The sequence below is a fragment of the Microtus oregoni genome, unplaced genomic scaffold (assembly GCF_018167655.1).
Source record: "Microtus oregoni isolate MIOR12 unplaced genomic scaffold, Mior012 000115F_ref0000277, whole genome shotgun sequence".
NCBI lineage: Eukaryota > Metazoa > Chordata > Mammalia > Rodentia > Cricetidae > Microtus > Microtus oregoni.
In genome coordinates this window covers 1,510,380-1,530,121 of record NW_024544744.1, presented here as the reverse complement: position 1 = coordinate 1,530,121, position 19,742 = coordinate 1,510,380, and the positions used below count along the sequence as shown (strand labels likewise).

The following is a 19,742-nucleotide window of genomic DNA, read 5'->3' as shown; positions in this document are numbered from 1 at the left end:
CCCAGACCAGGTGGTCTCCCTGCATACCCAGCTGTCTGCTCAACTCTGGGGCTGTGGAGGTGAGGGCCTTGTTCTGTGGGAAAGCCAAGTAACTGTCCTTTTATGGGGTTCAGGTGCTGGTCAACCACTAGAATTTTCCCTAGGTGTAGGGCTGCTGGTTATCTAAGGAACTGGGTGCACTGTGCCTAACACTGACAAATTGCCAGTTACATGCCCATGTTCAAGTTGAGATGTGGATTATATATCTGTAGGTATGAGGACGAATTATACATTCAGTAAGAGGAGAACAGATGCTTTGGGTAGGCTCAGGAGTATGGTGGATTCTTCAGCCCGGAGTCCTTTCTCCATCTCTTGGCCAGGCATAGAAGGGCCTGGGAGATGTCCTAGGCAGCTGCAGTTACTTTGGCCACCAGAAACTTGCAATGTTCTTCCAGATCACTGGCCATGAACACTTCCTAGCTCATGAGAGGAAAGAGAAAAAGGATACCAGAGTGTGTTCTTCACACAGCAAATTCAAAGAGCAGAAAGGCCTGTCCTTAATTCTAAGATTAAGCCTTTCTTACTGTGTGAGAGTGTGTGTTTGTGTATAAGAGAGAGAGAGAGATTGAGATAAAAAAGAAGTGATACTAAAATCTTAGTTAAGGTTTAGTTTTTTAACATTCTTTCTTCCAAAAATCACAAGTTGACAACATATTTTCATCTTTTTTTAAAGAACTTTTTGGTGAAAGTCATGTACCATGGAGCCATATTCGGCAAGATCTACACTAACATCTGTAAAACTTGAGAGTACACCAGAGCCACTTGGAGGCTCCAGTTCTCACAGCAGTGTTTCTGCTTTTTGAGGTCTGAGTGAGGCTACCGGGGTTCCACTTTCTAAGGTCCACAGCTGGAGAAACACAGACCTGGCATCAGGTGACAGGCTGATTCTGCCTTGTCAACTCTGACCAGAGGGCTCTTAGCTTCATGAAGAAGACTAAGAGATAGTATTGGGGTGTGGATGGAACAACAGCCTGTGTTGGGGGAAAGCACAGCCTGTGTTGGGGGGAAGCACAGCCTGTGTTGGGGGTACAGCCTGTGTTAAGAGGGGGCACAGCCTGTGTTGGGGGCACAGCCTGTGTTGGGGGACAGTCTGTGTTAGGGGGCACAGCCTGTCTTGAGGAACACAGTCTGTGTTGGGGGCACAGTCTGTGTTGGGGGAATAGCCTGAACTGGGGGCATAGCCTGTGTTGTGGGGGCACAGCCTATGTTAGGGGAATAGCCTGTATTGAGGGCACAGCCTGTACTGGGGACACAGCCTGTGCTGGGTGGCACAGCCTGTGTTGGGGAGGCACAGCCTGCAGCTGTGGTTTCAGATTACTTTTTCCTGCTGTGGGTATCAATAATACATGCTGGGAAAGCAGTTCTTGTGTGGATGGGAATGAACCGTATGACACTACAAAGGCCAGACCGTCCCATTTTTAAACCGGAGGGAGAGAAAATGTTCTAGGCTTTCTGCCTGAGATGTCAGCACAGTCTGAAAGTGTCAGGAAGTTTCCCATTCATGGTTTATTTTTGCTTCCTGTGGTCTAGAGCTGTACAGCAGGCAATCCAGATTTGACTTTCACGGGCCCTGGGGTGACGGGAGGGCAGATGTGAGACAGCAGGTGGTCAGAGGTCAAAGGCAATGCCTGGGATATGCCTATCTAAACACAGCAGGATCGATGGAACTTCTGAAGGTTATTTAGCATGTCATGATAGCTGGCCCTTGGTTGATTTCTCTGACTAGAGTGTTCTCCGAGGATATATTACTTCTGTCTCATTTCTCTTCCAAATTAATTCACCACCCTGGCATTTTCAATGCAGTTTTAATAATTTTTAGTCTCTCACACTGAGCTCTGAACCTTAGGTCTTAGTACCTGACTTAGTATTGGGTTAAAAGGATCTCACGTGTTACTATCTCTTCAAAATCATGTGTTTAAACAAAGCAGATGGCAAAGGCTAATGGACAGAAATAATGCGTATCTTGGAAGACTACTGTGTTTCTAGAAAGCCACTTATCCTAAGTTCCCAAAATATCTGAGTGCTCAAAAGTAGTACTTGAGTCTTTCACTAACTCCACTTTGTAATTATAGGACACATTAAGTCATAGGTGGTAGAGGTTGTAAAAAAAAAAATTATTTCACAGGCTATTCAAAATACAGTTGACAAATTCAGGTTTATATGTTTCTAGCTCCTTGAAACAGCCCTAGATACATACTATCTAAAGTAGACAGAAAAGGTGTGTGAGAATTCCTCTGACATTTGCCCTGCTCATCCATGAGCCTCAAATCCTTCCAGGCTGTGCACTTGATGGGAATGCTCAGGCTGAAATTCAGGGATGAGTCAAGTTCAAAAGGTTCATTGAAGCCAAGCGTTCTCTCTCTGCATGGTACGTCAAGAATGAAACATAACCAACCAATCAAAGTTCAGGTGTGCTGTACCAGGGAGGGAGCCACTTACATTTGTCCTGCAGGGAATCATGGGGCACTTCTCCTTGGGGGCTCTCTTCCAAGTCACCATAATGTAAGACCTTGTGATTTGGTGAAAGCCGACAATACCAAAATTTGTCTGAGGAGAAAAACAGACATTCACAGTGTTAATGATTCTAGCTTTGAAAAATATTGCCAGTGCTGTTAGTGCTACCTGGAGGAGAAAAATGACTCATTTGATTTTGGACCTTAAGACCTTAAGAAATCATGGATTTTTAGTGTCCTGAATGGTAACCCCCCCCCCCTGATTTGGGCATTTCAGTATCACCCACTCTGCTCTGCAAACGTTGGTGACCGCAGGAGATATCACCAAACCTAATTCAATGACAAGGTATTTTCTAAGAGGTTCATCAGTGCCTGTAACCACCGACGGGGCTAGTTCTTAGCCACGGAAGCTGGGCAAAGTAAGAGAGGGGTAAAGAAGAACAGCTTTTGGGGCCTTGAGCTGCTTCCAATTTGATATCCAGCCTGCTGGGTCGACTGTACGCACACAGCCATCTTTAGTTGGTGCACACACCTGTTCCTTGGTGCTAACAGAGCACATCCATGATCTGTGCATGAATTATCAGGACACGAGTGATACACACGGGGGTGGGATTCGTGATAAATCATCTGAATGATTCAGAATTTACGGAAAGAATGAAGGTATTCACAAGCAGCCTCCTTCCTAACCACTTCAGAGTAGTGGCAGGATGGGAACGGCCGAAGCTTTAGTGTGGTTCTCACACTGCACTCCCACAATTTGACCCCCTCTGCCCTCAAATGTAATGAGAAAAGGTGAGCAAGACTACGGCAGTGGGGAGGAGGCACATAACACTTTTATAGACCTATAGATGTACAAATTGGGAACTTGAACCATGACTGTGGTGTTTGTACAGATGCAAAGGCTCAGTTAGATGGTGGGTCCTCCAGAAAGGCTTCTTTGCTTACCATTATGAACTGAGCTTCTCTAGAAATTACTTGCACCATTAACATCATGGGCTGACATTTTGGTACATACATATTAGTCCTATTAATGTTCCCTATAGTAAGACCCAAGATAAGATAAGAAATCCAATAGAATGCTCCCTTGATGTTGGAAAAACTGGAAAATGAAGACTTAAGGAGACTTGGTTGAAGCACAGCAGGTGCACAGCATCTGTGCCCTACCAGCCTCTTGGCAGTTCGTGCCCCTGGCTCACCCTATGGTCTTGGTCAAATCCCTTCAATACTGTCCCTGCAGTTCCAAATTACTTTGAAACAACTCTGATAAAATGGTCTCTGTGATTCTTGTCCCACTCATGTATAAAATAACTTAACACTGTTTAAAAAATCCCTGATTGTATCAAAACAAGGCAACCACGAACTTAAAGGACCCTGAACTGTGGTGAAAGCAAAAACAAACTATTGAAAAGGAAGAAGAAGATCATTCAATTATTAGGGCTTGCCAACATATCAAAAGTCATTTTATACATACAGCAATCACAGGTGGTTATGGAGCAGACTTTAAAGAGAGCGAAGCAATTCCCTCACTAATTCACAGCCATTCTAATAAGCTAATGGAAAATTCCTGGGTTTCCATGAGAAGAATGCATGTGGTGGGGGAGGGGACTGAGATGGAATTTACAATAAGAATTATGAAGTCTGGAGGACATCAAGTGTTGTGCGCATCACAGAACTGTTAGAGACCTGACATAACAAGACAGAAGTCTGGAGGACATCAAGTGTTGTGCGCATCACAGAACTGTTAGAGACCTGACATAACAAGACATGGTGGTCCTCTCTGCACACAAGGAACACATGGCCTACGGCCTGGTCTACATGGACTATGATGAGCACAATTTGCTGTAAGGTATGCTCCCTGAGTGGATTTGGAGGCTAAGGGTGAGGGAAAAGAAGCCAGTGAGGCGTGACACTGGGATATTCAGTTTTTCTGTTGATTAAGATCTGTCTGTTCTTTAGAGGAATGACATCTTTGCATCCGGGAGCTATCCCATGACACAGTGGTACTATGTGAAGCCAATGAGTCAATAATGGCGCAGTGATCATTTATTTTCAATAAGGTCTGATGGGAAGAATTAAGAAAGTGAACTAGGGCTGGAGAGATGGCTCAGTGGTTAAGAGCATTGCCTGCTCTTCCAAAGGTCCTGAGTTCAATTCCCAGCAACCACATGGTGGCTCACAACCATCTGTAATGAGGTCTGGTGCCTTCTTCTGGCCTGCAGACATACACACAGGCAGAATATTGTATACATAATAAATAAATATTTAAAAAAAAAAAAAAAAAAAAAAAGAAAGTGAACTAGTTTAACACAATATGGAATGAACTGTACAATGTATATTCATCTATAAAATAGATTAAATTTTAAATTGCTTCTTCCATTTTCAGGATAAATTAGTTATCTAAAAGTATTTTCAATAAGTTTGCAATGCATCTACTACTCCTCAAAAAATACAAGAAGCCATTAAGTAAGGGTAGACATGAGAGACTAAACTTGGACCCTCAATTCTTGGTGGCAGTAGAGAGTTGGACCACATAAATGCTTGTGTCCAGGGCTGGGAAGTAGAGACAAACACGATCTAGATAGGAATGGGGAATTTCTCTTGCTTACATAATGCATTCTTTTTTTAAAAAAAATTTATTTATTTATTAAGGATTTCTGCCTCCTCCCCGCCACCGCCTCCCATTTCCCTCCCCCTCTCCCGATCAAGTCCCCCTCCCTCATCAGCTCAAAGAGCAATCAGGGTTCCCTGACCTGTGGGGAGTCCAAGGACCGCCCACCTCCATCCAGGTCTAGTAAGGTGAGCATCCAAACTGCCTAGGCTCCCCCAAAGCCAGTACGTGCAGTAGGATCAAAAACCCATTGCCATTGTTCTTGAGTTCTCAGTAGTCCTCATTGACCGCTATGCTCATAATGCATTCTTAATCAATACAGAGCAGTGACTAGCTCTTACTTATCCCTTGACACAAACGACCACCTACGTTGGAAAGTTAGATGGAAGCTTATTTAAAAAAACACACAAGTCTAACCTGGAACTATGGAAAGTTGGTTGGAAGCTTATTTAAAAGAAACACAATAGTCTTACCTGAAACTCTGGCTTGACTGTCTGCTTCACAATTAAAGACTGCTTCTTCCTTTCTGAGACTTAAGTTACCTTGAGTTACAGGACACCACCTTTCCCTGGTTTTCTTCCTACCCCTAGCTAGTTCTTCTCTTACTCTACACAAATTCCCCTTACTCTGTCCATTGCTACAATGGTCATGAGCAAAAAGGTCTGTGAATGCCTGATGGTAGCAATGTGTTATTGTGATTCTTAGCAAGTAAGAAGTTTTGGATGGATTACAAAACAATGAAAAGGGGGCTGAAGAGGCTGAGAAGCTTGTCTTGATTTGTGATCAAATGTGAAGACGCTAAGGTAACATCTTTCTTCTGAGATGGAAGCTGCAGCACTTTGGTTGATAGGCATCATGACTTGCATAATTCTGTCTCAAATGTTGGGCTTTGGAGGGGAGTGAAGCTGCCCACGCCCACCAGTACAGCACACAGCACACCGACATCGGTATCAGTTAACAGCAGCAGCCTGATTTGTAGTTTACTTTTGTGAGAAAAAAAAATGTGCATTTTCCTTATAAGACTCAGCATGATGCTATGAGTTCCTCAATCCCTTTGGGCAATAGCAGAGTGGATCTCGTCATTAAAAGCAATTAGCAAGAAGCAATGAGAACATTATCAAAGATTGTTTACTAGCATCTACAGAGGATGTGAGAGCTAATGTGGAGGCCTTGTAGTCAATACAAATTAGAATATATTAACAGTTGTCTTTCCAACTCCAAACTAGAAAGGATGGAGGCAATTTTCTGATTCAAGCTTTTCCTTTGTTCTTATTCATACCGTCTTTTTGTCTTTCTCTCTTTTCTCCTTTCCTTTGTCATAGGTCCCTCTTTTCTTTCCTTCCTCCATCCTCCTTAGCCTTGTTAAGGATCGGAGGGAGTAGCTGGTTTCAGAGCCCATATTTTTGTTTCTTTTCTGTACTGTAATAAAACACCCTAACGAAAGCAACCTATGGTGGGTGGGAGAGCATTATTTGCTTTACATTTCCAAGTCACAATCCGTCATTGAGGAAAACCGATGGCTGGACGGGAATCATGGAGGAACTGCTGCAAAGGCTTGTTCTCCGGCTTGCTCACAGGCTCATACTTAGGTACCTTTCTTACATTGCATGAGTCTACCTACTTGTCTCAGGGTGAGGGGAAGGAAGCCAGTGAGGTGTGACACTGGGATCTTCAGTTTTTCTGTTGATTAAGATCTGTCTGTTCTTTAGAGGAATAACATCTTTGCATCCTGGAGCTATCCCATGACTCAGTGGTACTATGTATAAGCAGCAGGACGGTGCTGCATATAGTGGGCTGAGCTCTCCTGTATCAATCAGGACAGACAACAGAGATGCCCATCGGTCAGTTTGATCTAGGTGATTCTCGGGGTGAGGCTATGTCAGGCTGACAGTTCATGCTAACTAGGACAGCCCATAAACCTGGGAAGAAGGTCTAATTAAAGCTATTAATGATGCTACATGGATTGCTATAATCTAAAAATCACCGAGAAGTGAAATTATTATAACACTGTCCAACAGTCAAAGTTTTATCCAATAAGAAAACAAATTAAATTTTTTTCTTCATTTGCCAATTTAGCCCCAGGTATGGTAATCATGCCTCTTGGTCTTTAGAGGAGACCAGGTCGTTGAGTAATAGTTACTACTACTGGTGTGACATGCTGGATGTTACATGAGGGGTAGGAATTGAGTCTGATCAACTCTGCTTAGGAAACAGGGAACTTCCTGGTGTTGGGTGCAGAGTCGTGTCTGGTAGCAGGCTCTGGGAATCCCTTGTCACAGAAGTTGGGAAGCATTTCCTAACCTATACTGTTAGAACACTGCTAGCAGAATGTTTGGTCTCTCTAAGATGCCCTAAACTAAACAAAACCATCATTGTGTTCAGAAAGTCCATATCTTGCCTAAGATTCAGCCTTTCTGAATCAAAGAACAGTTCTGGACAGTGCCTGGAAAGGGAAAAGTCACTTTCCCAGTGATGAGATCCACAAGTTTCTCTGTTGGTTCAGGGAGGGGGATGGCAGCTGTGGGTGACCGTGAAGGCCGTTCTGCTTTTCAAACACTTCCCAACCCACTGGATGTTCTTCAAAGCCAGAGACTGTGTGTGGAGTTTGAATGCTGCCTCCTTAGAGGCAGTGTGTCCTCTCCTAGTTTGTGAGTCTCACACACTCAGCAAGATTGCTGGTACAAATGGACACTGGGTGAACACACAGACCTTGCATCCACACCTGGTCCTGGCACTCTGTGATAGTCTTGAGCAAAATAACAAATGGAAAGCTCTCTGTTCTTCACCTACAAAGTGATAGCCTTAACTTCATGAGTAAAACATACATGAAGGATCCATCCTGCATTCTTCACAGGGCTGGTTACTAGCACTGGCTCAGTCAGAGAACATGACCACCCCCTATTTACCCTTCCACCTGTTTGAAACGGTGCTCACTCATTATTTGGATCCACTAAACGCCTTTCTCAAAGTTCAACTGTTTTCTCTTATCCAAATGGAAATACCTGACTTTTTGCTAAAATGAGCTAATTGGGTTTCATGAAACACCACAAGAGAAATGTAATTAAAACAAAAGAAAGAAGCAGCTTGCTGCCCGGAAGGGTTGAGAAAGATGCTGCACCTAATTCATGCATTTGGCTCCAGGGTTCTGACAGGGTTACAAGACTTATGTGAGGTACAAAGGCCTTGCTGACTGAAGTGGGAAGACATGTTACATCCAGCACAGAATTCTGTGATAACTCGGTCACGTTGGCACTTTAAGACAGGACGCTACCAAACATCTTTAGTGAGAAGCAAGCTTTATGTATCATATCTTGAAATGGTTCTATAGTGTTTAGCCCTGGGGTTATCAAGACTACTCAATGCAAGCAATTCTGAGAAAACTGAATTTCTAAAATGTAGAAAGTAGAGGGAAATGTTGAAGATTGCAGTGTCACGAAGCAATAATAGCTGTACCATAGACAACCTTTAAGAACGTATCTTGCTATCCTCGTCAGGAGTATGTGGGACGAGAAGCATGGTGGAGCCTTACATGTCGTCAGAACAGAAGGCAAGAAGCAGGCATGAGACATCCAATAGTGTGCTTCTTGGGTTTAAAAATTATATGCCAAGTAACTATAACCCCAAATAGTCATAAGAGTAGGCTTGAATGTTTGATAACCATCATACTAAGTGCTAACAGTAGTTTACTTAATCTTTGCAACTACCTACTTAATGTAGGAAATTGTACCATCCTTGTGTGACAGAAGCCGAAAAGAGTCCAGGTTGATGAGTGGGTTGCCAACAGCTACCCAGTCTGGAGTGGGGAGGCTGGAACTTAAGCCAGGTTAATACGTATCACATAATTTTCTGCCTCTTAGGGCTACTGTGGCCCAGACTTGTCATGTTTGCATCACTTGTGGATGAGACAGGAAGAGACAGGATGCAACTGGGAGGCATTCTGACAAAATGTAGCAAAGGAAAAGATGCTTTTCAAACTCCTCCCCTTCCAGTTCTATGAGCCTGGAAGCTCTCACATTTTCTCCTGTAAACCAATGACTCAATCTGCTCATCTGTGTCCTCTTCACTGTGAGATGAGTTGGAAGGCTGTGGTTCCTACACAGGGCGTACCAGACCTAATCTGTGATGAAGTCTCCTTGAATACGCATATACTTATAGTAGTAGTGATCAGTTTCAAGCCCCAGCCTACTGCCAGGCTGTACAAAGCTAAGTGCAGTGTTTTGATGAAGCGATGGGAAACTCGAGCAGTGCAGGCAGAGGGCCGGTAACCAAAGTTAACCCACAGGCTTTTCTGCTTGCAGAAGGAGAATCTTGTATTAAACTGGCCCCACTCTGTCCAGATCTTTACTAACTCATCATTTAGATACTAATGCTTTTGTTCATTATGAAGTTCACCAACAATGAGGGCTAAATATTTTTTTAAACAAGAATCTGTAATTATCTTATCTAGATACGAAGATTCTGGTAGAGTCAATGTATTTCAGCCTAGAAGGAGACATCAGATAGTGTAGTGGACTGGAAGGTTCAGTGTAATTGTAAGTACTAGGAGTCAGCTCAGAAGTGTCTCTGTGTGCTTTCCCCATTCTAAATACTTCTGTGTCTTTTGCCCAATCTCAAGTACAAGAAGAAAATGTTTTACGTTATGTTTATGGGTCTATATATCCTGGATATTGATCTTCCAGAGACAATAAGGAGATGAGGTCATACAGCTAACCATCTGGCTAATAGTTCTCAGATCCAAGAGTGCTAGACTCCCATCTTGAAGGGTTTTCAGACATCAGATGTCTGCCTGAAGACACTAATGGGGCCAGCTGCAGAGACAAGAAGTTCATGACCAAGTCTTCTCTCTCCCAGACCTGTTTTTATTTTCTTTTTAAAACACAATTTTTCAGATGAACAGTGCTCCTATTGGCTCTGTTTCTAGGACCTACATTCCCAACTACCTTTATTTCTTGAAAAAGTCTTAGGAAACAGGTATGGATATTGATTAAAAACTGCTGAAGTCTATATACCCGGACAAGGGCAGCCAACCCTTAGCACTGTGGTATAATGTCTCACTTGGACCTGATGCCCAGCACAAGGAATGCAAAGAGCAATGGGACTGGGCTCATTCTTCAAGGGCTAAATTTAGGGGATGAGTTCTCTCTTCTTTTATAATGCAAACTGTTGCGGGAGGTCCTCCCACTCCTCCAGCCTATCACCGCTGAGGTACCAGCCCATTGGGGCGTGGTCTCTCTCCCTTTAAAAAAGCGGCCACTTCCCTCTTCTCTCTCTCTTCACTTCCTGCTCTGCTGGCGACTAGACTCCATTCCTGGTTGCGTAGAGGGCTGTTGCCTGGGACAGTGATCTGTACGTTTTTTCCCCTTTAAATAAATACCACCCTAATAATCATAACCCCAAATTGGTGTGGCATTGTTTGTGACTTACGCCTTCATTTTGGCACCCAATGTTTGGTTTCAGAACCTCTCCTTTCCCCGCTCGCAGCCGCAAGTTCGGCTTGGCGGCCACGAGTCTGGCTTGGCAGCCGCGAGTTTGGCTAGGCGGGAGCCCTCCCTTCCTCAGCCTGTGCCTTCCAGCGGCAGCCTTGGCCTCCCCACGTGGATTTAAACTCCACAGGCCCGCGTAGTCTCTGGCCGCGTGGTTTGCTCTTTTCTGAGTCATTTTTAAATCTCCCTTGTTAGCACAGCTCTTAAGTGGCACGAACCAGAACACGCGGTTGCTGAAAGCTGCAACCCCTCAGGGTGACTCTGTCACATGGAGGCATAAGCGGCTTCCAGATTGCTCTTCTCTACCCCTGGATTCTGGGTTTCTGGTTCCGTCTCAGGAATTGATTTAATTACATTTACTTTGTTGAGAAACTTGCATTTTCCAGTTTTTAACATCTACTAAGGCACTGAAACAGGACCATGTTTTCACCGCAACTCTGCAACAGCGCCACCTGCTGGATAATAGGTAATATGGCAGTTTTTGTTTCTAACGCAAATTTTACTGCTTTGCTTTCACTAATACAATGGATTAGTAAACTTATATTTACTAATACAATGAATTACATCATACAAGGTTTATATGATTATGGGGATACCTTAATTTGCTTGTTACTAGGCCTCAGTTTTCTTTTCCATATTCTATCATTAAGGAAGAATATGGCACTCCTAAGAACGATTGAATCTTTACGTACTAATAATGAACAGAAGAATATGGCACTCCTAAGAACGATTGAATCTTTACGTACTAATAATGAACAGAAGAATATGGCACTCCTAAAAACGATAGAATCTTTACAAACTAATAATGAACAGAAGAATATGGCACTCCTAAGAATGATAGAATCTTTACGAACTAATAATGAACAACTAATTGACAGGATTAAAATTATTGAAAATCAGAGGTTATCTGAACAAGTGGATACTATGACAGACAAAATTGATTCCATATCCAAGGGTATTAGAAAGTTACCTGAAAGGGTTCAGGCTGTTGAATTTGACCTTCAGACTTTATCACAAAGTTTTGATAAGGTAACAGACAGAATGTACCTCCAAGATGGGAATCTACATGATATACAAGAAAAGTTTAAGGAGGACATGTTATCTTTGAAGGAAAAAATTAAAGCTTTGGAATCACAGGTGCAGAATGGGGACCAAAAAATTGATACCTCAGTGAAATCACTGAAAATATATACAGGTCAGGAGATTCAGGATTTAAGAGAGACAATGATAAAAAGATTTGAAAAGATTGGGGAAATTATTGCAGCTGGTGAACAGAGAAAGGAGGCACAAGGACAGGATACAATGCCTCCACCAGCTATTAGAACTGGCTTACCCAGGGTTCTAGCGACATACCCTATACTTAATTCTGACAAAGTGTCAACTTCTAAAGGCTCAAAGGGAGTCAGAGAAGCTAGATGGACACCAATAGCAATGAATGATCTGAAAGAAATTAAGCAAGCTGTTGTTAATTTTGGCTTGCACAATGCATATGTAAAGGAAATGATAAGGACTTGGGCTTCTAATGCTAGAGCTACCCCCCATGATTTCCATCAGTTAGTGTCTGCAGTTTTAGATAATGGACCTTCCTTGATGTTTGGAATTTATTTCAGAGAAGAATCCAAACATATGGAACAGCAAGGAAGAGCAAAAGGTATTGAGGTTTCCCAATATCAAATTCTTGGTGCAGGAGAATATGCTGATCCACAGGTCCAAGCTCTTTATGACGATGAAGTACTGTGTCTATGTCACCAAGCAGCTTTAAATGCTTGGAATAGGATACAAGATCCAGCAAAAAGGGTTGAATCATATACCAGAATGAGGCAGGGACAGAGAGAACCCTTTATTGACTTTTTGCAAAGATTAATTAAGGCTCTGGACATAGGGGTAACAGACCCAGAAGCTAGACGAATACTTCTTGAATATCTAGCTTTTGAGAATGCAAACATAGAATGCAAAAAGATAATTGGGCCTTTAAAGTCTAGATCAGCACCTATGGATGAATGGATTCAGCATACGATGAATGTTGAGACGTTTAGCTATAATGATGAATCTTGGGTAGGAGAAGCGATTTCCAAAGCAATGAGGAGACATCAAACTGCCAGGTGTTTTAATTGTGGTAAATTAGGACATTTGCAAAGGGATTGCAGGCAAAGAATTTCTAGGAATAATATCTCTTCTGGGAAGGACAAAAATAGGAGACCTCGGCCTTCAGGTATATGTAGGAGATGCGGTAAAGGCAGGCATTGGTCCAACGAATGTAGGTCAACAACAGACAGACGGGGCAATCCGATATTATCGGGAAACTCCTTGGGGGGCCTCTCTCAGGCCCCCAAACCAACAGTGGCCCAGTCATTCCCAGTCACAGTGGAGAATGTGCCTCACCAAGAAAATTAAAAGCTCCAATTTCTGCTGTAAAAAGTAATACTGGTCTAAATGAAGAATTACGTGTGGAGGATGAGTCAAAAAACCCAGTAGGACAGAGTAAACGTATATTTTGGCAGACTTCTATTAATGATCAAAGACCAAAGCTAAGAGTCTGTATAAATGGCACTTTTATTGAAGGCTTATTAGACACAGGTGCGGATGTAAGTATCATTACCCCAGAATCTTGGCATCCGAATTGGCCTCTTCAAGAGGTAGATGTTCAGTTCCTGGGAATTGGAACCCTATCTCGTGTAAAACAAAGCACAAGATGGGTTGAATGCATAGGGCCCGAAGGGCAAATAGGAAGACTAAGGCCATACATAGCCAATATTGCCATAAATTTATGGGGACGTGACCTGCTACAGCAATGGGATACCCAGATTAACATTCCTGTATTTCCAGGAACTCATAATTCTGGGAAGGATATGATGAGGTATTATGGAAAAAGGTCACCAGCCATTCAGGCTGTACAAGAACATACAGCAAATACCAAACCTTTAGAGGTACCAACAGCCCTACCTTTAAAATGGCTAACTGAGAAGCCAATATGGACCAAACAATGGCCTCTAGCTGAAGATAAACTACAGGCATTGGAACAGCTGGTGCAAGAGCAACTAGATGCTCACCATATTGAAGAATCAACCAGCCCTTGGAATTCTCCTGTGTTTGTTGTAAAAAAGAAATCTGGTAAATGGAGAATGGTGACAGATCTAAGAGCTGTCAACAAAGTAATTCAACCTATGGGCCCACTACAATCTGGAATTCCTTTGCCTTCTCTGTTACCAAAAGGATGGCCTCTTATAGTTATTGATTTGAAAGATTGTTTTTTCACTATACCGTTACAAGAAAAGGATAGAGAAAAATTTGCCTTCACAGTGCCTACTTATAATAATTCTCAGCCTAATAGGAGATATCAATGGACTGTCCTCCCACAGGGTATGCTCAATAGTCCTACACTGTGCCAATATTTTGTAAGTAAGCCATTGGAAATAATTCGTAAACAATTCCCCAAGTCCATCATTTATCATTACATGGATGACATCTTGTTATCTGATTCAAATAAAGATACTTTAGAAAGGATGTTTGAAGAAGTAAAGAAAGTCTTGCCTAGGTGGGGATTACAAATTGCCCCTGAAAAGATTCAAAGAGGAAATTCTATTAATTACCTAGGTTACAGAATAGGGTTAGAGAAAATTAAAACGCAAAAGGCACAAATTAGGAGAGACCGGTTAAAGACTCTTAATGACTTCCAAAGATTGTTAGGAGACATTTCCAGTCTACGACCAGCTGTTGGGATAATACCTGATCTAATAGTTCATTTAAACAAAACCTTAGATGGTGATAAAGATTTGAATAGTCCAAGAGAACTGACAGCTGAAGCAGAAAAGGAACTGACAATGATTGAGGAAAAATTACAGGAGGCACATGTGGATAGGGTGAACCCAAATCTTAGCTGCATCCTAGTCATATTGCCTTCCAGAATTTCTCCTACAGGGATTCTAATGCAGAGGGAAGATATTATTTTAGAGTGGATATTTATACCTAATAAACCAAGTAAAAAATTAAAAACTTATGTGGAAAAAGTCTCTGAATTAATTATAAAAGGTAAGCTGAGACTTCGTCAACTAGCAGGTATAGACCCAGCAGAAATTATAGTGCCTTTTACTACTGAAGAAATAAAAAAGTTATGGGAAGACAATGAACCGTGGCAAAGAGCTTGTGCTAACTTTTTGGGAGAAATTAATAGCAACTATCCCAAAAGTGATAGACTTAATCTCATAAAAAGAACTTCTTGGATTCTTCCTAGAATTGTACGTGATGCTCCAATAACTGGAGCCCGTACGTTCTATACTGATGCAAATAAATCAGGGAAAGCAGGTTACAAGTCAGATGAATTGAGTAAGGTGGAACAAAGCCCTTATAATTCTGTCCAGAAGGCAGAATTATATGCCATTCTTATGGTGCTAAGGGATTTTAAAGAACCTCTTAATATAGTTACAGATTCACAATATGCAGAAAGAGTTATCTTGCATATTGAAACCGCTGAATTTATACCAGATGACACAGAGTTGACTTCATTGTTTATCCAGGTACAAGACATAATCAGGAACAGGCTTTGTCCGATGTACATAACACACATCCGGTCCCATACAGGTCTGCCTGGTCCTCTAGCCCAAGGCAATGCTGAGATTGATCAATTATTGATTGGAAGTGTGTTGCAGGCCTCGGAATTTCATAAGAAGCATCATGTCAATAGTAAAGGCCTAAAGAAAGAATTTTCCATTACTTGGCAACAAGCTAAGGACATTATAAAGAGATGTCCTACTTGTTCTTTCTATAATCAAACACCATTGCCTGCAGGGAGTAACCCAAAGGGTACTAAGAGAAATGCAATCTGGCAGATGGATGTGTTCCACTTTATGGAATTTGGTAAATTAAAATATGTACACCACACCATAGACACGTATTCAGGTTTTCAATGGGCTACTGCCCTGAGCTCAGAAAAGGCTGATTCAGTAATCACACATTTATTGGAAGTGATGGCCATCATGGGTATACCTGCACAAATAAAGACAGATAATGATCCAGCATATGTATCTAAGAAAATGAAATGCTTTTTTGATTATTATAATATAAAACACATTACAGGCATACCAAATAATTTTACAGGTCAGGCAGTTATAGAAAGATCAAATCGTACTATAAAGGATATGCTGAACAAACAGAAAGGGACTGAAAATACCCCCAGAAATAGATTACATAATGCTTTATTAACCTTGAATTTTCTTAACGCTAATGAGAAAGGAACGACAGCAGCAGAAAGACATTGGATAATGGAAAAGTCTGCTGAACTAAATCAACCGATTTATTTCAAAGATGTGCTGACCTCTCAGTGGAAGCCAGGAGATGTGCTACGTTGGGGAAGGGGTTTTGCTCTTGTTTCCACAGGAGAAGAAAAATTGTGGATACCATCAAAATTAATAAAGTTTCGATTTGAAGAGGAGAAACCTCTTGGAAAGGAGAAATGACAACTCATCCACAACGATGATATTCATACAGGTGGTAAGAAAAACATATAGAATGGGGGCAGGGTTCTGTTCTTATCTCCACAGGAAAACACTCATCTTTGAGAAATTCAAGGGACCCTGGATGTTTGGATACTGACAGATGGAAAAATACCTGCCCAATAGGAAATATCAAGACAACTGAATGGGTTGTGTAAGTAATATTAAACCATATTTCTAAATTTATAAAGCTGGTTTTGAAGTTGGACTCTGGCTCAGTCCCTCTCCAATTCCAAGCCTGTTAGTAAGAGAAAAACCCAGAGTTTCTGGAGTTTCTGTCTCATGTCAAGAGCCATGATATGGGACAGAAAGAAATATGAGTTTAGAAAACATCTTTGCTTTTCTTCATATCTATCATACTTTTCATTGAATATATCTATCATGTCTTTCATTGAATATATATATATATATGTCTATATATGTCTATATGATTAATGTTTAAGTTTTTCATAATGAACAATGAGTTTTTCCTGAAGTGACATTTGAAGTTTCCAGGAAGAAGATGGGGCCCCATAACAACAACTCCACCTGGTTGATATGACGTCATGATACTGATAGCGCTACTACAAGACCTGCTTTTGGTACCAGCTGCACAAGACAGTTCCAACTTGGTTAGCTGAAATGGTGCACATCTTATACAACATTTTGGCCAGACCTGCACAAAATACTCAGAGACTATTGGCAATTTTAAAAGACATTGATCTTGAAATTTAACCATCATTTCACTTTCACAGGATCCCCCAGAAAGAATGTCGCCCCCATGACAGCTGGAAGTAATTCTAGAGGACGACGTCACCTTTCCCAGTAAATTTTGCCCTTGGGTTTAGGGACATCATTTAGGGGTTGATTATAATTAGTATATGATTGAGGGTTGGGGGAGGAATTTTATACGCTCAGGGATCATTTTGGAAAAAAAAAAGATGATGGGATAATAGATTTGTAATTGTGAGTTACTGTCTTTAGACAAATATATTGGTTTAGATTCTTGTATATTCATGCAAAGTTAAATTATATTGACTATTGTACGCATGCATGTTTCTACCTCTGTTTAAAACATTTTTTATGTATTGACATATATTGTATTGATATATATTGTATATATTTACCATATTGCAGTGTACATTTCTACCTCTGATTAAGATACTTATATAATATTTGTGTATTGATATATATTTACCTACTGCAATGTATATTTGTACATTGTTTATATTTGGAGGTCATTGTCCTCATTTGTTTCACAGTCGTTTATTGTCTTAGTCTTTAAGTTAGATAGATATTGAGAATTATATAGACTAATAGTCATCTAAGTTTGTCATTTATAATAGACTAATCAGGTTCTTTAGATATATATAGATTATACTCAGTATAGATAGATAATCTTCAACTTCTTCAAAGAGCTGTAGAAAATGGCCTTTAATCTAACTCAGAGTTTTGTGGTAGTGAGACACAATTGCTCCTGGCAACACCACTCTATTCCCGAGAGAATGTTGAGCACCAAAGACACTCCACCTGGAGCCTTCTTTTTGGCAGAACTGGCCTTGGGGCAAAGAAATGCCCATACCTCAACGACTGACAAAGATACAGAGCGTGCATCAATGGATAAAACAGGGCTGTCATATCCTGCCAAGACAGGGTAAGATAGTTTTGAAAAGTTGCTTGCCTTTGAAAATGGTATGTCAGTTATGTTAGGCCTTAGCCAAAGTTGGTTGCTTCAACGCTGCTAACGTGATTTTGGGTGATTGCCCAGGTAGCCAGTTGTCTCTGTGATTTGTTGCATGTTTTGGAAGTTGTTTTACTGAACTTCCTAATTACCCAGGTAACATTATTTCCCTTCTCAGATCTTTGATGGGGTTGAAGACTATATAAATGTAGTTACTTTCTCTCATGACTTGGCCAAGTTATTTATTATACAAGACCTAAGCTAGTTAGAATAGGATATTTGTACTTATTGTATATAATTTCATAGTAGGTTTAGAACTCTCTTATTTAAACAAAAGGGGGAGGTGTTGCGGGAGGTCCTCCCACTCCTCCAGCCTATCACCGCTGAGGTACCAGCCCATTGGGGCGTGGTTTCTCTCCCTTTAAAAAAGCGGCCACTTCCCTCTTCTCTCTCTCTTCACTTCCTGCTCCGCTGGCGACTAGACTCCTTTCCTGGTTGCGTAGAGGGCTGTTGCCTGGGACAGTGATCTGTAAGTTTTTTCCCCTTTAAATAAATACCACCCTAATAATCATAACCCCAAATTGGTGTGGCATTGTTTGTGACTTACGCCTTCAGCAAACCTTTCTCAGTAGCAGGGCCAGCTTAGCCTTTCACTGGTCTGTCCCCATGCTCTTCCCAGGCCTATACAAAGCTCTTTGTCAGGGATTCACATCCTCTCCAAAAGCCCCATACTTACTCCAGAAAGTTCTGCTTTTTGAAATCCTTCAGTGTAATTTTCAGTGGTAGCATCAACATATTTCAATTATTGAACACTCAGCACAGAGCAGCTAAAGCAAATGGCCAGAGAGATGGGCACAAACACAAATTGATTACTATCATTAGTGGGTGAGCTTTGTAGCCGAGCAAGGCATCCGCTGGATTTCAGAACTACCTGCCAGAGTCGCCCCAGCTCATAACTAATATCTCTTCTTAGCACAGTTGTTAAGGCCTCTGCTTTTGCCCAGCTCTTTCTCAATTTCTTTACCCTTTTGCAAACCTTATTTCTCGGTTCTGCTTCCCAGCTGTTTTCTTCTAGGACAGTATGACATGAATACTTGGTGCAATCAGAATCGTGTCAAGAGAGCAAGAAACAATCAAAGCAGAGAAACAGCTGGGGCTGGTTCCTGTCTAGTGTGCCTAGCCTACCAGCACCTTTTTTTTTTGATTTGACGTTTTGAGGTCAGAAATCAGAGACAATTCAGAAATCCATCTTGAAAGATTCTGAAAATGGATTCTATCTCATTTTAAATTGCTGCTGCTTACACCCCCAGTGGGAACAGCATTGATATGGAAAGTTTGAGAGTACGGTCCACCTATACTGCAAGGACCAAGATCCAAGCAGACAGTGACAGTTTGCCTGTTGGTGCAAGAGCGTCATGCAAAGGAAGAATGTCAGTAAGGTGAGTAAAGGCACTTGTTGTGAAGGCCTAATGACTTGAGCTTAATTCCTTTAATTTACAGAGGCAGAAAAGGCTCACAAAAGTTGTCCTCAGACCTCTGTTTGTGCACCATGGAGTCTGTATACCTTCGCCCACACATAAATCATATAGACACAAGTACAATAAGGACAAACAAAACAGACACTTCAAAAGCAAAAACTAGAAGGAAGGGCCTGAAACTTTAGAGGATGAACCCCAGCTCTTCTGTAACTTTACAAGTTACTCAGTCTGCAGGATCCCTGTTTCGCTGTGTGCAAATGTGCACCGTTACACTATATACTTCACAAGGCTACTCTGAGGATGAACTGCATCTATCCAGTTATGTGTGCTTCAACAATGGGGCTAGGTTCTGAGAAACGCATCCTCAGGTGATTCTGTCATGTGACTGTCTTATAGTGCATTTAAACACAAAGCTCCTAGTGACCACCATTGTATGTGTGGTCCCCTGTTGACTGGTATGTGGCCCGTGGCTATGTAAGAACCACACAGAGTGAAGAGGTTTGCACATGCGTGAGTCACAGCATGTTTTAAC

General features: G+C 41.6%; 1 protein-coding gene across 5 annotated transcripts in view; it reads right to left on the bottom strand.

Moving 5' to 3' along the window:
• Positions 1–19,742, bottom strand: part of Elmo1 (engulfment and cell motility 1) — a 535,377-nt gene that overhangs the window by 19,832 nt on the left and 495,803 nt on the right. For all 5 annotated transcript variants that reach the window (XM_041645693.1, XM_041645696.1, XM_041645694.1 and 2 more), the window contains one exon: positions 2,479–2,586. In XM_041645693.1, the coding sequence (XP_041501627.1) occupies positions 2,479–2,586 (108 nt within the window). The remainder of the gene's footprint in view (positions 1–2,478; positions 2,587–19,742) is intronic.